At 44.9% G+C, this 15,029-nt stretch overlaps 1 protein-coding gene across 1 annotated transcript; it reads left to right on the plus strand.

The window, feature by feature from the left end:
• The first annotated feature begins 948 nt into the window (after positions 1 to 948).
• Positions 949 to 15,026, plus strand: F9 (coagulation factor IX). Its single transcript, XM_077309394.1, has 8 exons — positions 949 to 1,108; positions 3,045 to 3,208; positions 4,391 to 4,415; positions 7,434 to 7,547; positions 9,306 to 9,434; positions 11,288 to 11,481; positions 13,320 to 13,434; positions 14,148 to 15,026. Exons 1-8 carry the CDS (start codon positions 1,042 to 1,044, stop codon positions 14,690 to 14,692), a joined length of 1,353 nt encoding a protein of 450 aa, XP_077165509.1. The 5' UTR covers positions 949 to 1,041; the 3' UTR covers positions 14,693 to 15,026.
• Positions 15,027 to 15,029: the final 3 nt, after the last annotated feature.

Here is a 15,029-nt window from a genome sequence, read left to right on the forward strand (position 1 = left end):
ATGATCAGATGATCTTGAGCAATGAGTAAAAGAATAATACATTATTTACTAAAGTAAAATATGCTAGACAGAAATTCGGTGACCAAGTAGGTTGTTTTTGGGTCACTGCCTAGCATCAGGAACACTATCCCCTTGAAGTTTACTACACGAAGAGCATGTTAAAGGCAGTAAGAGCCAATGAGTGTCAATGTTGCCCTGGCCACAGGGGCAGAGGCAAGCTGACTATGGAACTATGGAACACAACAACATCTGCCCTGTAATACTTTGGAGTGATGGCTTGCCAAGAGTGAGGCCTAGCAGATATGGATGTCAAGAAACAGAAAGGAAGCCAGTGTAGATGGGCCAAGACTAGAGCGATACAACCCCTTTTTAAACAAACGGAATAGTGCTAACCTTGAACACTATGCAAATGAAGGATTATATTGGAACCAATTACTGACTCTTCTTTTTAGGACTCATGGACCAATGGGCAACCTGGGATAACGGCCCATCAGGTTCTTGGCAGGCTAGCCAAACTGTTCACGTTGTGTCTATGCTCCTTGTTCAAGACACTTTGGGAAGGAGGTGGACCATCCAGATAGCACCTTCCCTTAGCAGGGGGTGGGGGACAGCAAATTCAATAATGGGTGGAGTTTTTGTCCTTCACTTGTATCTCCAATCTACTTCCTGACTCCAGCCGGCCAAAATATTTGTGCCAGGGATGAAGTCAGGATTCTCTGGCCAAACCCAACCTCCTCTTTGGAACCTCCCGCTGGCTAAAGTGAATAAGGAAGATTGTAAGTCTAGCAATCCTTGGCCTGATCCCTAGAATTTTTGCCTAAGATTCTGGAACCAATCATGGCCAAGTGGGTTGTTTTTGTTTTTTTTAAATCAGCAGAGTAGCTATTTTAGAATTTTCCAGAGATCCCCATTTAGGGACTTTTAATCAGAAGGTTGTCCAGAGTTTAAAACAAGCAAATATGTGCTTGCCCTTTGGAACTATTGATCTGGAGGCTCCCAGTTAACAATTTGCTGGCGAAGCCGTGACGCTGTGTTACGAATATGGCAAAAGGCTCCTTCACGTTTGCTGTTTTCCTTCTGGGATACCTCCTTAAGGCCGAATGTGCAGGTTGGTTGATTTTAAAGCTAACCCATCACCTGTGTTTCTTTTGGTCTGAGATGAGAGCCCCATTCCTTCCCTGTAATATGGAATAAAATAATTTATAAGCAACGTACAATGTTTCCCTATTAGCCCCTCCCCTTCTCTCCCAGACCATCTAAAGAAAAGAGAAATAACATTTATGGTCTAGCTTTCATTAATTAAAAGAACTGATTTTTTTTCAGTCTAATTTGTATGTTCTACCATTCAATAGCGTTCTCCCCTTTAAAAAGATAAGAGTAATAGTTGACATGAAAATAGGAAGGTTTTCGTGACACCTTTTAAACTAATGAACTGAATGCTTTGGAGAATGTGGACCAGAACCCAGCACTGGCTCACAAAAGCAATATAGTCATTCATCTGGAATGTTTCATAGCACTCCTGGGTTGTTTTGGGGTAGCAAATGCAGCCTAGCTGTTTCCCTAGGAGTTATACCTAATGTATAAATTAGCAATAAAGAAGATAAATAATTACAGTTCCTTTGACAGTGCAGGGGGGGGATTTAATATACAAACTGCAACACTGAAGGGAGTTTAATTGTATTAGAAGTGAAGTTTTCATAGTTCCACTCCTTTGTCTGTTTTACAAAAATATTGTGTCATTAAAAAAATTAGCATCTCTTGCTTGCCTTGAACTACAAGCCTTGCCATATTTGAACAGCTGCTTTGATAAATCAATAAAATTATTAAGAGCTAAGAATGTAATGTATATCTCCTACATGGTTTAACATTCAGATACTTTCAAGAGTTGGCTTCACCAATGTCGACTGGGTGTTCTTCCCAAGATCCTGTTGGCCTGATTTAGATCAGGGTGAAAGGGCTTCATTGCCCCCTCCCCATGCTATTTTCCTGACCTAAAACGACTGCAAGGAGCAGTTATTTGTCCCAGTGGGGGACCTTAACATTAAAGGTCAAATGAGTAGCCATGTTGTTCTGAAGTAGCACAATAAAATCAGAGTCCAGTAGCACCTTTAAGACCAACAAAGATTTATTCAAGGCGTGACACAGTTTAACAGGATTAGCTTTTGCTTATATATTCCTACTGTTATGATGGTCAGTTCTTAGTTTGAGGAAGAGTGCTTGCACTCGAAAACTCATGCCTTGAATAAATCTTTGTTGGTCTTAAAGGTGCTACTATTTTATTAGAGGTTAGATGCTAAGTTTCCCCGGCACAACAAATAGTAATTCTACAGGGCCATTTTCGGTTTGGAAAATCGCAAATTTTAAGCTGCCTCTTCTGACATGCCAGAGGAAGCACAGAATTCCCACACTTTGTCAACATGGATTGTGCAGTTAGGTCCTTGGTCTAAGCACAGTAGAAGAGAATCTGGTGCCAGGGGCAGATTAAGGCCCTGGATGCCCCTCAGTGCCCCTTAGCCCTTCCATTGCTCAACAGACAAAACGTTAAGACTCAATAAAGTACTGAAGGTTTTTTCAGTTTTCTTCCAGGCTAGCCTCCAGGCCAGACCCCGCAACTATGTTAAACATAAACTTTATTTCAAAAATTATGAAGTAGCAGTAAGCAAGATAATCAGAAAGGCCTCTGTGCTGCCCCTGTTTCCCCTCATGACCTAAGCGTGGGCTTATTTAGCTTGATTCAGGGCTGCAGGGCCTGCTGCCCCTCCCTGGGAATGGGCAGATGGGCAGATGGATGCAGGTTGCAGACAGGCTTGTACAGGGATGGATGCAAAGGATGGATCCAGAGTTAGTGAGATATTATCAGGGGCTGTCCCATTTTGTACTCTGTCCTCTGATCCATAATGTGAACTCCAAGCAGCGCACCTGAATATGTGCAACTTACAGAAGTGGTTTAAGCAGACAGAAAACACTTCCACTGGGACACTTGAGGTGTATTTGTGTGCAGCCCTCTCTATAATCTGTACTTTTAAAATATGTGTCTACTGTAGTTTTCATTGATCAGGAAGAGGCAAGTTATGTTTTGCACCGATATAAACGGTTCAATTCTGGACGCTTGGAAGAGGTGATAGCTGGAAACCTTGAACGAGAGTGCTTGGAAGAAAAATGCAGCTACGAGGAAGCAAGAGAAGTCTTTGAGAACCATGAGAAAACGGTGAGCTTGTAGGGAGAACCCTACTGGATGATACCAATGGTCCAACTTACCCAGGAACCCAGTTTCCCACAGTGGTCAAAAAGGTTGCTCTTCTGCTTGGCGCGTGTGGGAAACGCGACTGGAGGCATGTAGGGAAGGCCCTTGATGGCACAAGGGCAGCATGGCTGCCACCCTGCTCTTACCGCTGGCAGTCGACTAACCTGAGGGCAGGGAGCAGAGGGTGTAGCAGGCGCTGCGGGATACACGGGCTGCATGCCACCTACCGCCTTACCCAAAGCCAGATGGGCTCCCTGGGCCACATGGAGGAGCCAACGCATGCCCTGCTGCAGGACTTGGTGAGCTCGGTCCCACTGACCGCCATGGGAATGCTGCTGGCACTGTGGGTTATGCTGGGCCGCCGACCACCGCAGGGCCGAAAGCCATTGCGGGCCGAAAGCGTGGCCCTTGGTGGGCAATCTTGGCCATGCTGTTCTGTCGCACTTTCTGGGGCAGCACATGCTGAGAGGAGGGAGGCAGCCACCCAGGTGGAGTGGTGGAGCATGGCAGACACGATGGCCCTGGCAGCCAGGTGCAACTGCGGGCAGAGCTGCGATTGGCCAGCCACAAAGGCAGCAGATGTAGGGGGTGGCCCAATCAGGGTTCGGCCAGCGAAGCACCCTGATTGGGCAGGATTTGGACTCCTACACTTGCCGGGGCTGGACACACTCCACCCCCTTGCTAGTTTCCGATATATTAAGAGGAAAACCATGGATCAGGATAGCTGCATTCCTGCGGCATGATTACTATAATATTCGCTCCACAACATATTCCTGGTTAATTTCTAGATGGGTAATTAAACTGCATAAATCTCATAGTTTATGTTATCCTGCAGTACAATTTTGTATATTGCTGCCTATACCATTTTTGGTCAGAATGAAGTAATGTTCAATGAAGCTCTCTCCCCCCTTCCCGTAGCAGCACTCATCTGCTGGAGTTTGCACTTCTGTGGAACTGCTGGACGTGCAGAGTGCTACTTCAGAACTGACCTATTTCCATAGAAACACATAGCTGAAACCAAGCTATGCAATAAAGATACATATGTCCAATGCATCAAGAATCACAGAAAAAATATGGTTTATATTTAACAAATGGCTTTTCTACTAGTGCTTTCTTCTTAATCCAGTTCTAATATGTTCCTTGCAGATGGAATTTTGGAATGCATATATTGGTAAGTGAAATTTTTATCACCTTGCTTCAAATACATTATATTGCTGTGTATTCCTAATGGGTCATGTGCACTCAGTATAGAATCATAGAATTGGAAGGGATCTCATGGGTCATCTCGTCCAACCCCCTGCACTATGCAGGGCACTCACAACCCTATCATCCACTGTAACCTGCCACCCCCTGGATCTTATTTATTTGTTTGTTTGTTTTTTGTTTATTTATTTATTTGGATTTCTATACTGCCCATCCTTTGCAGCTTTGGGCAGTTTACATTGAACATTATATAACTTACATGGAACGTTAGACAAGCTGTAACATCAAAACAACTTTCAGTAAAACATCACAGAATCAGAATTTCTGTCAGATGGCTATCCAGCCTCTGTTTAAAAATCTTCAAAGATGGAGAACCCACTACCTCCCGAGGAAGCCTGTTCCACTGAGAAACAGCTCTGACTGTCAGGAGATTCTTCCGGATGTTTTAATTTCATCCTTCAGGTTCTGATCCATCCCTCCGGGGCAAGAGAGAAGAACTCTGCTCCATCCTCTATATGGCACCCTTTAAAATACTTAAAGATGGCTATCACATCCCCTCTCAGTCGTCTCCACTCCAGGTTAAACAGACCAAGCTCCCCCAACCTTTCCTGGTCTCCAAACCCCTCAGCATCTTTTTTGCCCTCCTCTGGACACACTCTAGTTTGTCAACATCCCTCTTCAACTGTGGAGCCCAAAACTGAACACAGTACTCCAAGTGACGCTGAACCAGAACCTCACTTGGTTCCACCTTCCATGATCTGGACACTCCATTGGATACAGCCGAAAATCTCATTTGACTTTTTAGCCACCGAGTCACACTGCTGACTCATGTTCATTGTATGGTCTACTAAGACTCGTAGATCCTTTTTGCACATGCTACTGAGAAGACAAGTCTCCCCCATCCTATATTGGTTTCTATGGGGATCTTTGGGGAACTCCATTTGTCACTCTTTTCCAAGAGGATGCTGACCCATTAACAAGTACACTTGCTCCCCCTTTAGTGTAAAGCCCCTCATATAGACACCATAGACCATGATCTAGAAATCCAAACCTTTTCCAACAACACCAGTGACGTAGCCAGTGATTTACTTGCATTATTTTTCTCTCCCTTCCTAAGCCACGGCCACTTACTGGAAGGACTGATGAAAAAACAACTTGCGCTCCCAGGTCCTTTACCTTTCCCCCCAGATCCACAAAGTCTTTCTTAGTACATTCCATGCTGTGCTGGGCAGCATTATTTGTTCCTACATGGATGAGAAGGAAGGGGTAATGATCTGTGGGCTTGATGAGCCTGTCCAGCCATTCTGTGACATCCTTGATGTGTGCACCAGATAGGTAGCTGACCTCTCGAGACAACTAGTCTGGTCTACACACTTCGGCCTTTTCGCCTCTCAGCAGGAAATCCCCAATTACCAGTACCCGTTTCTTTTTACCCTTGGTAGGCCTAGAACTCTCACCTGTGGGGGCCTGTGACTTGTTTCTTGGACTTGTTGGGGTCTGCAGGGGAGAAGTCCTACAACTCTTACCTGTGGGGGCCTGTGACTTGTTTCCTGGTCTTTGTGAGGGCTTGCTCTTCATGGTCCTGTATCAACATTTTCAAGCAGATCCTCAAAACAATTCCTGAGCATCAATGGGGCAGACTGTCTCCTTATTCTTCTACTTGTTGCATAACAGCCTTCCATTTAATATCATCCTGTGTTCAGTGCTCCTGTGTTTGTTTTGAAAATTTCTCTTCCTGCTGCACTTGCTCTCTCAAGTGTGTTTTGAGTTCTGTCCAAGAACTCTTCACCTTCCTTTATATGTTGCAGCGTATTTAAATGTTCCTCTAATCCCCGTACCTTCTCCTTCAGCAGAGCCACTAATTTACACTTGCTAAATGTGTAAAAGCCATCTCCCCAAGGTAAGAAGACAAACATGGCACAGATGAAACATGTCACTATCTTGGTTCCTTCAGTTATTGTGCCACTTTGATCCATCCCAAATATAGTTGTACTTATGGAAAGAAGAAGCTGGCCTTGGTGGGTGGTCAAACTTTTGGGACTGTTGCTAAGCACAGGGCCTTCGAAAACCAGTGCCTTAGAAAACAAGGGGTAATGGTTGGTACATGACTTTGCCTGCAGGGAGCAGCCTTTATCTGAATGAATACCGTTTCAGAAAACTGTCACATATTATCATCTAATGCAGTGGTACCCAACCTTTTTTGTCACTGGGGACCAGTCAACGCTTGACAATTTTACTGAGGCCCAGGGAGGGGGGGTAGTCTTTTGCTGAAGGTCATCACTGCCACCTGAGCCCCTGCTCCACTTGCTTTCCCGCTGCCCACTGGGGGGCACTGCCAGCAGCAGCTGCACAGTGCCACGCTGAGGGGGAGCCCCAGCCATGGCAGCTGTTGGAGAGCACCAAAGGTAAGCTGGTGGCAGAGTGGCAGGGCAGCCCCTGAGGCAGCAGCCAGGGAGGAGGAGGAGGAGGAGCTGCAGCCTGGTACCGACTGATCTACGGAAAGATACCAGTCTCCGGACCGGGGGTTGGGGACCACTGATCTAATGTACAACTATACTGACATTTTGGAAATGTCTTAATTCCTGCCAAGATGCTCATTCCAAATGAATATAATTGTCTATGATGTCAACAGATCAGAAAAAAACAACTGAATTATCACAAATTTGGAAAAGGTCATACAGGCCATATAATCCAACTCCCTGCTCAATGCCGGCTCAACCTAAAGCATCATTTACCTTGAGGGCTTTCTGTTGTCCATGTAGGGACAAATCTATGTGTAGAAATAGCTAGAGACAACATATTATAGCTTCTCAGTCTCCACCTAGGTTTATGGATCTACAATTGCATAATTTCTTTCTACTGTTCAATTTGATATGGCAAGCTCTTCAGGGCAGGGATCTGTCCTCTTTACTGGCAGTGTAATGGATATAAATAATGATACTGCTCTTGGGCTTTCTGACTTACCATTCAACCGTTCATTTCCAAGATGGAGACCAATGTGAGTCAAACCCTTGCACAAATGGAGGGAAATGTGAGGATCAAGTTGGTTACTACATCTGTTGGTGCCCAGCCGGTTATGAAGGAAAGAATTGTGAATTGGGTATGTAAAAGGTGAAATTCAACACTTGTTCAGATGATCTAGTTATTTTAAATGCCTACCAGCCTACCTAGTAAATTATTTGGGGGGTCTTATACAAACTTTTATTTGTGTTAGATTAACAGTGTGTATATTTGTGGGTAAAGTGTTGTCAAGTCACAACTGACTTGTGGTCAGCCCAGCATGGGGCTTTCAAAGCAAGTGGGAAGCAGGGGTGGTTTGCCATTGCCTTCCTCCAGAGTCTTCCTTGGTGGTCTCTCTTGCAAGTACTAACCTTACTTAGTTTTCAAGATCTGACAAGAATGGGCTATAATATGCTGCCTTCCTTCAATAGACAAGTTGCATATTATATCTGTCTCATTTATAATCAGAATTTCTCCCAGAGATACATCAAAAATAAATAAATGCAAAACAACAAAAATAAATAAAATAAATAAAAATAAATAAATAAACTGGTCCCCTAACCAGTAGCATGTGGAACTTTTAACTTCATATCCCTCCTCACCACCACAGCACCTCCCTCCCTGGAATCTAGTTATCCTCTTCTAGGCAGAAAGAACTGCAACAATGGAGAAGAACAGAAGAAAACTGTCCCTTTCTGCATGAGATGTGGTAGGAAAGCACCCTGGGATTTAAAACTATTAAATTTCAGTTTATTTATACACTAGCAAGAAAGCCCATTGCAACCAAGAATTCAATGGGCACTAGGACCCAGGGGACACCGGCAGGCACAGATCTCTCCCCCCCCCCCGTCACAGCAGGAGCCATAGCAGGTAATCAGGGATTGTTAGCGGTTTGGCAGGGCTCTCTGTGTCTCTCTCTCACACACGCTGGCTCCTGCAGCATCTGAGAGCAAAGTGGCTAGCATCCAGGGGGGGAAGGCAGGAACTGTAGGTGCAGGGCCAGTCACAGTCTGGCTGCACCCCGATTGGCCTTTTTCCAACTTGGACACGTTCCACCCCCCAGGCTGTTTCACAAATATTAAGAGGAACAATGGATAAGGATATACTCAAATAGGCTACAAAATTATTGGCAATTGTTATGGTTGTGGCATACTGGATCAATAGCAGTAGTTCTAGGAGATCTGCCATTTTTTTGAATTAGAATACTGCCCTTGTGTAATGGGAGATGGGTGCTCAGAATCATAAGGGAGCGAAGTAAAGAGCCATTTTAAAGGACAGCGGGATGTTGAACATTCAGCATTAGTGTGGATGTTGGTTAAGAACGGAATAGAAATTGCTAGAAGCTTGAGAGGCCACAGAATGTACGAACTATTTAAATGTGTCACATTTCTGGGGATTTGAAAGTTCTGTCTTTCATGGAGAGGCATACAAATATGCTGTTTCTTTTATTTCAATATGGTATCACGTGTCCCTTTTAGCCCCACCTCACCCATTTTCATTGCTGGGGTTGCCTATTTGTTTCTTTTATGCCTTTTATATGCAACCACCACCACAAAAAGAAAGTTCTGCAAAAGTTAATTAAAGAGTGACATGAAATTAGAATCCCAACCATTTCATGCATGGGAGTGCTGGAGCTGGAGAAGAGACGCTCAAATCAAAACAGCAAAGGTGAGAAATTTGACAGCATCCATGCCCTGGTGGTGTTAGATGATCCATGCAATCACCATTTACCTGGCTTCATTCAATAGACATACATAAGGGAACTACTGGACTCAGAGCTAACTGTAGTACTGCAGGCCAACCCAGCTGCTCTCTGAAACTATCATTTTTAATTGTATCTGATTCCCCTCCCCACCAGATGCTACATGTGCAACTAAGAATGGAGGATGCAAGCAATTCTGCAAGAACACCCCATCAAAACGAGTAGTCTGTTCCTGTGCCCCTGGTTACAAGCTTGGGGCAGACCAGAGGTCCTGTGAACCAGCAGGTAAAAGATTAGATACAGTTGTGAATTTTGCAGCAGAATGACCATTGTTTTGCTGGGCAAAATTTCCCTTTGAATACATTTGCCTCTGCAATGACTCGAATGTAATTTGCTTCCAGGAAATGCATTTGGTATTTGCTTCCCAAATAGATATGTTGGATTTAAATGGGCACTCACTGGTGCTGGTGTGGGTAGTTTGGGCTTTTTCTAACTGTAGCTGAAGCACTACTAAACTTGCAAAAGCAGGCTGAACAGTCACTGTGGAAGGAGACCAGGGGCGGGTGGGAAGAACTCATGTTCTGTAGGCAATGACAGCTCTACACTGCCTTCAACTAAAGTCACCACGTTGCAACCTACACACTTTAGTGTGAAGGTAACTGTTCCTCCCACCCATTCCCTCATCCATCAGCCTCCTCCCACATCAGCTGTGTGGCACACCTGGATCCCTGCTTGCTACAGCAGGATAGGAGAACCAGGTCGGAATGAACATAAAGACTATGTTCATATTTAATCTTGTGACTTAGCGGGAAATTGAAAGAACCTGAATAGTTGGAAGGGGGCAACCCCCACACCCACGCTGTTATGTCCCAGCTGGAGACTTCCCTGTGTGGGATTCTTGGGTTGCTTTAAGACTGTCAAGCTGCTGTCACCTGTCCTGCAAGCTAGTTTGGATGCTAAACAATATCAAGGGTTGCAGAGCACTTTGCATGCCTGAAGGCGCTACGGCAGTCATTAATAATAATAATAAATGTCTGGCCAAGCGGAATATATTTCCAAGCAGTTTTCATTGCTTCACTTACTGACTTACAAGGGTTCCCTGTGGCACCATAATTTTAAGCCACACAAGCAGGAAAGCATAAAATCTTGGCCCTCTTCACCGTCTTGATAGGAAGATGACTGGCCCCTTAGTTATCCATCTTCCCTTTTCCTCTTCACCTGTCATAACGCTGAAGTCTGACATGCAACTCCACCGAAGTGTTCAGGGACAGAAAGGTTGATCAAATTCTAGAGATGGTTGTGTTAAGCTGTTGCATAGAGGCAAGCTTGCTAGTTCACTAAAAGACAGAAGTAGATGAACGTGTGAAGCTGGCTTACACCGAGGCAGACCATTGGTCTATCAAGATCAGTGCAGCAGGGGTACTGCTGGCAGGGGCTCATGGGAATTCAGTCTGTACCTGTGCAAGTTTCTTTGCAAGGTTGATGGAGTTCCATTCCAACTGAATTCAAGGGGACTGATGGGCTGTTTTAGCAACGAATTATCATATGGCATCATATGGTTGAATTTGGATGCTGTGACACAGTTTACTAATTTAAAAGAATTACCTTTTGCTTTTTATTTCCACAGTTACGATGGTAGTTCATTAGTCTGAGGAAGAGTGCTTGCACTCAAAAGCTCACGCCTTGAATAAATCTTTGTTGGTCTTAAAGGTGCTATTGTACTCTGATTTTGTTGTACGTGTTTCTTGTAACTGGAAAGAAATATAAATTTAGATAATAAATAAAATAATAAATATTCTGTACTGAATGGGAGATTCACAGCTAGGACTGAAATCCCTGGAGAGTTTCTCTCCCTCCTTTATTTGCTCGCCAACGAAGTATTTTTTAATATGGACTATTGGATTTTTAAAGGTTATATATTAGGGGTTTTATTGTTATTGTAATCCACTGAGAGACGTTTATTGAGAGCGGCAGTTAATAAATCTGGATGGATGGAGATGGATGTATGGATGGATATTGGGCAACAGCTCAGAGCCCAGTGTGATGCTCATTTCCCCCACAAACCTGCCACGTGGTGTGCTTGCATGAGCAGTGGCCACCTTGCCATATGAATCAACACTTTTCTGTTCCAATTGCAGTGCCCTTTCCATGCGGAAGGATTACAGCTCCAGAGGCGGCCAGCAAACTCACCCGCTCCATCAACACATTTGACAACTGGTTCACCAACGATACAGACATCGAAGACAACAGCACTCAGATCGTGCCCCTGTCAGGAACCAAAATTCGAGTGGTTGGGGGCCAAAACAGCAAGAAAGGCGAAGTACCCTGGCAGGTAGCGACATGGGATTTACCTTTTCCCTGCTTCTGGGTATTGCTATGACATTTTAACTGAGCTGTCACTATAACTCCATCAGGTGGCTGCAGTAAAATGGGTTCTCCAGTGGCTACAGGAAGGCTCCTAGATCCCAGCCTGACTTAAGGCAGCCTATGGGAAATTTTTGATCCTGGTACCTCTCCACTCAATCCCTCCCTCCCCCCATACACCTTCTCCCCACCCCCTTGCCTCTCCCCTCCTGGTACCCCCCCCCTCAATACCTCCCCACACAACTTTCCCACACTCCCCCCCTTGCCTCTCCTTCCTGGTCCATCCCCCTCCATCTCAGACACACGCACCCTCCCCCCTGTCCCCCTCCTTACCTGTCACAGGAGGAGTTTCGTGGCCCACCGGTGGTAAGCAGGAGTCTCCTTGCTTACCAGGCCTGCCCTCCTCTGTCGACGGGACCCACCTGGGAAAGCAGGCACCACAGCAGCAGAGCCTGCCTCACTCTGGAGAGGGCAGGAACAGCCAGGGGAGCAGGGTGGCGAGGCGGCACAGCAGCCCCACTCGGCTTCACCTTGCAGCTTTTGTGTGGGTCACACGGCGGCCCCAGCTGACTTTAGGGGTCCCGCCTCTTCTTGCTTCGTGGCAAGTATCGTGCAAAAGGCAAGTATCTCACTATTTTTAAAGAGTATGGAAATCCCCTGGGAGTCCGCACTCCTAACCACTACACCAAGATGTGTTCCACATCAAAAATAAAATAATAAAGCTGAGTGCTAGATCCAGACTTACCAAATCCACCACTTTATAGTGTATCCCTATTGTGGTTGTCATGGTATCAAATAACTAATTTTTATAACCTTTTGAAATAATAAGAATTTCATAGTGGCGGATTAAATGTATGACCTCAGCCTGACTGTTGAAAGTTCTACCACAGGAGAGTCCATGCAAAAGTGAAAAGAAAATGATGGTGTGTTTCTTAAATACGAAGTTTGTTGGTTGTGAATTTTCAGTACATTTATAAATTCCAGTAGAATAAATCAGTTTTGGCTCAGTGAGGATTCTTATGCAAACCAATGAACAAAAAGCACATCCACTTAAATATACAAAACTGATGCATATGTGGAAGAGAATAAAAGTACTTGAGCCAGAATTTCTCTGAGTTTCATCCCACATCCACATTTCATATTTTTCCATTTAAACAACAGTTCCCAGCTGGAGGGCAGACTCTTGTCCTTAAACTTTTTTTTTTTTTTGCAAGAAAAATGCTGAACTCCTCCTCTGGGGTGTGCCATTTAGCTTCTGCTGCCCTCTACAGGGCAGACTCTCCCTGCTTTGATTGCTACATTTTTTAAAAGATATCATGGAACTTCAAAAACCTTATTTGATCTGGCCCTTAGTTCTTCATAGAATCATAGAGTTGGAAGGGGCCATACAGGCCATCTAGTCCAACCCCCTGATCAACGCAGGATCAGCCCTAAGCATCCTAAAGCATATGTAATTACCATTCATATGGTAACTACATATGAGAACCAGTTTGGTGTAGTGGTTAAGAAGACAGCCTCTAGTCAGGATAACCCAGTTTAACCCGTTTGCTGGCAGGGGCTCATGGGAATTGTAGCCCATTAACATCTGGAGGACCACAGGTTGACTAACCCTGGTCTAGATGACCCATGAAGTTCCTTCCAACTCTATGGTTCTATAATTCTATGACTTACCACCAAGGTGCCATGGACCCAGTCTCCAGCGGAGTTGCACAACCCATTTGAAAGTGGACACTTCCCAACATTGGACTAACCTCCAGCCTAGTTTTACAACTTGCTCATCAGTTGGTGTGTTCTCTCTGCTCACAGGTTTATGTGCTTGACAGTGAACAGAAGGGATTCTGTGGAGGCTCCATTATCAATGAGAACTGGATCGTGACTGCAGCACACTGCATTGAGTCTGGGCCACACACTATTGTTGCAGGTAAATCAGTGGAACAACTCCAATGTTGGGGTCTAATGTGGAGAAACAGGGGTTAGATGCAAGAATTACAACACAGCTTTTGGGGCTCCTGAACAAGGGATGAGCAGTGGCCCTGGTGCAAAAGAAAAATGTTGCTCTTGAGCATGTACAAAACAGTTCTCCTTATTTCTGTATTTCTACATGTGGTCTGAAAACATCTAGGGAAGGGGGCTTCTCAGGGCAAATCCCTTGAATTAAAAAAGAATCAATAGAAATCCTGGGACCAGCTTTAGCTGGCAGTAGAAGCTCAGCACACTTGGTGCCAACCAACTATTATATGGGGAATTATAGTGCCACTATAGAAGAGGATCTGTCTCATGTGCCCCCACCCCCGTTCCAGATAAATGTGGGCACATGATGCAAAACTTCAGGTGATTGCAGAAATTAGGCATGGACATCTGGGATAGGCAGTTCTTCCAAAACTGCACCATACATTTCAAAGGTGTGAATGACATATCATGTGTATTCCCACTTGTGAACTCTTACAGGGAATATGATGGGAGCTCAAAAGTTCTGGGGTTCTTGACTGTCCCTAAGTCTTCCCAGTTTCACTTGCTCACTGGAAATACAATGAGGGACCCAATGGACTTTTAACTGAAAGAGAAACGCACTTCCAACGATAAGCACACTATCAATTTCTTTCTCTAATGCAATTGTGATGGTTCATTGACCAGGTGAACTCCGCAGAGAGGAAGATGACCAGACTGAACAGACTCGCAGGGTGGTGAGGATAATCCCTTATCCTGCCTACAACAGCAGCCAGAGATACAATCATGACATTGCCCTCCTTGAATTGGATTCACCACTGGAGCTGAATAGTTACGTCACCCCTGTTTGCATAGCGGACAAGGAATTCACAAACAGCCTTCTCAAGTTTGGAATGAGCATGGTGAGCGGCTGGGGAAGGCTGGCATTCCAAGGGCGGGAGGCAAGCATCCTCCAGGTTCTGAAGGTCCAGTTAATAGACCGGGCAACCTGCATGAGGAACACCAAGGTCACCATTGTGCCCAGCATGTTCTGTGCAGGGCATCCTCATGAAGCAAAGGATACATGCCAAGGAGACAGCGGAGGTCCACATGCAACAGAAATGGAAGGCACCTGGTTTCTGACTGGGATAACCAGCTGGGGGGAGCGGTGTGCCATGAAAGACAAATATGGCATCTACACCAGAGTTGCAAGATACGTCAAATGGATCAGAGACACAATCAGGCTTACCTAAGGCCAGAACCAAAGCATTTTCACCTTGCAGAGAAGCAAAAATTTATGCAACCCCCAATTTATTCTCAAATAATTCCAGAGGGACATCTGTGCAAGCTGGTTGCAGCAAAAGTACACAGGAATCTTGTGTCATCTTAAAACACATATTTTTGTTCTAGCATTTGTGGATGCACTTTACCACATGCATGTGGATTCGAGTCCACAAGAGCTTATGCAAGAAGAAAAAATTGCTAATCTTTAAAGTGCTGCAAGTTTCATTGCAAACCACCCTGAACCCACGTGCAGGGAGGGGGCAGTACAGAAATCAAATGAATAAAGTCTCTCACTTAACGTTTCCT

The sequence above is a fragment of the Paroedura picta genome, chromosome 13, assembly GCF_049243985.1.
Source record: "Paroedura picta isolate Pp20150507F chromosome 13, Ppicta_v3.0, whole genome shotgun sequence".
Taxonomy (NCBI): Eukaryota; Metazoa; Chordata; class Lepidosauria; order Squamata; family Gekkonidae; genus Paroedura; species Paroedura picta.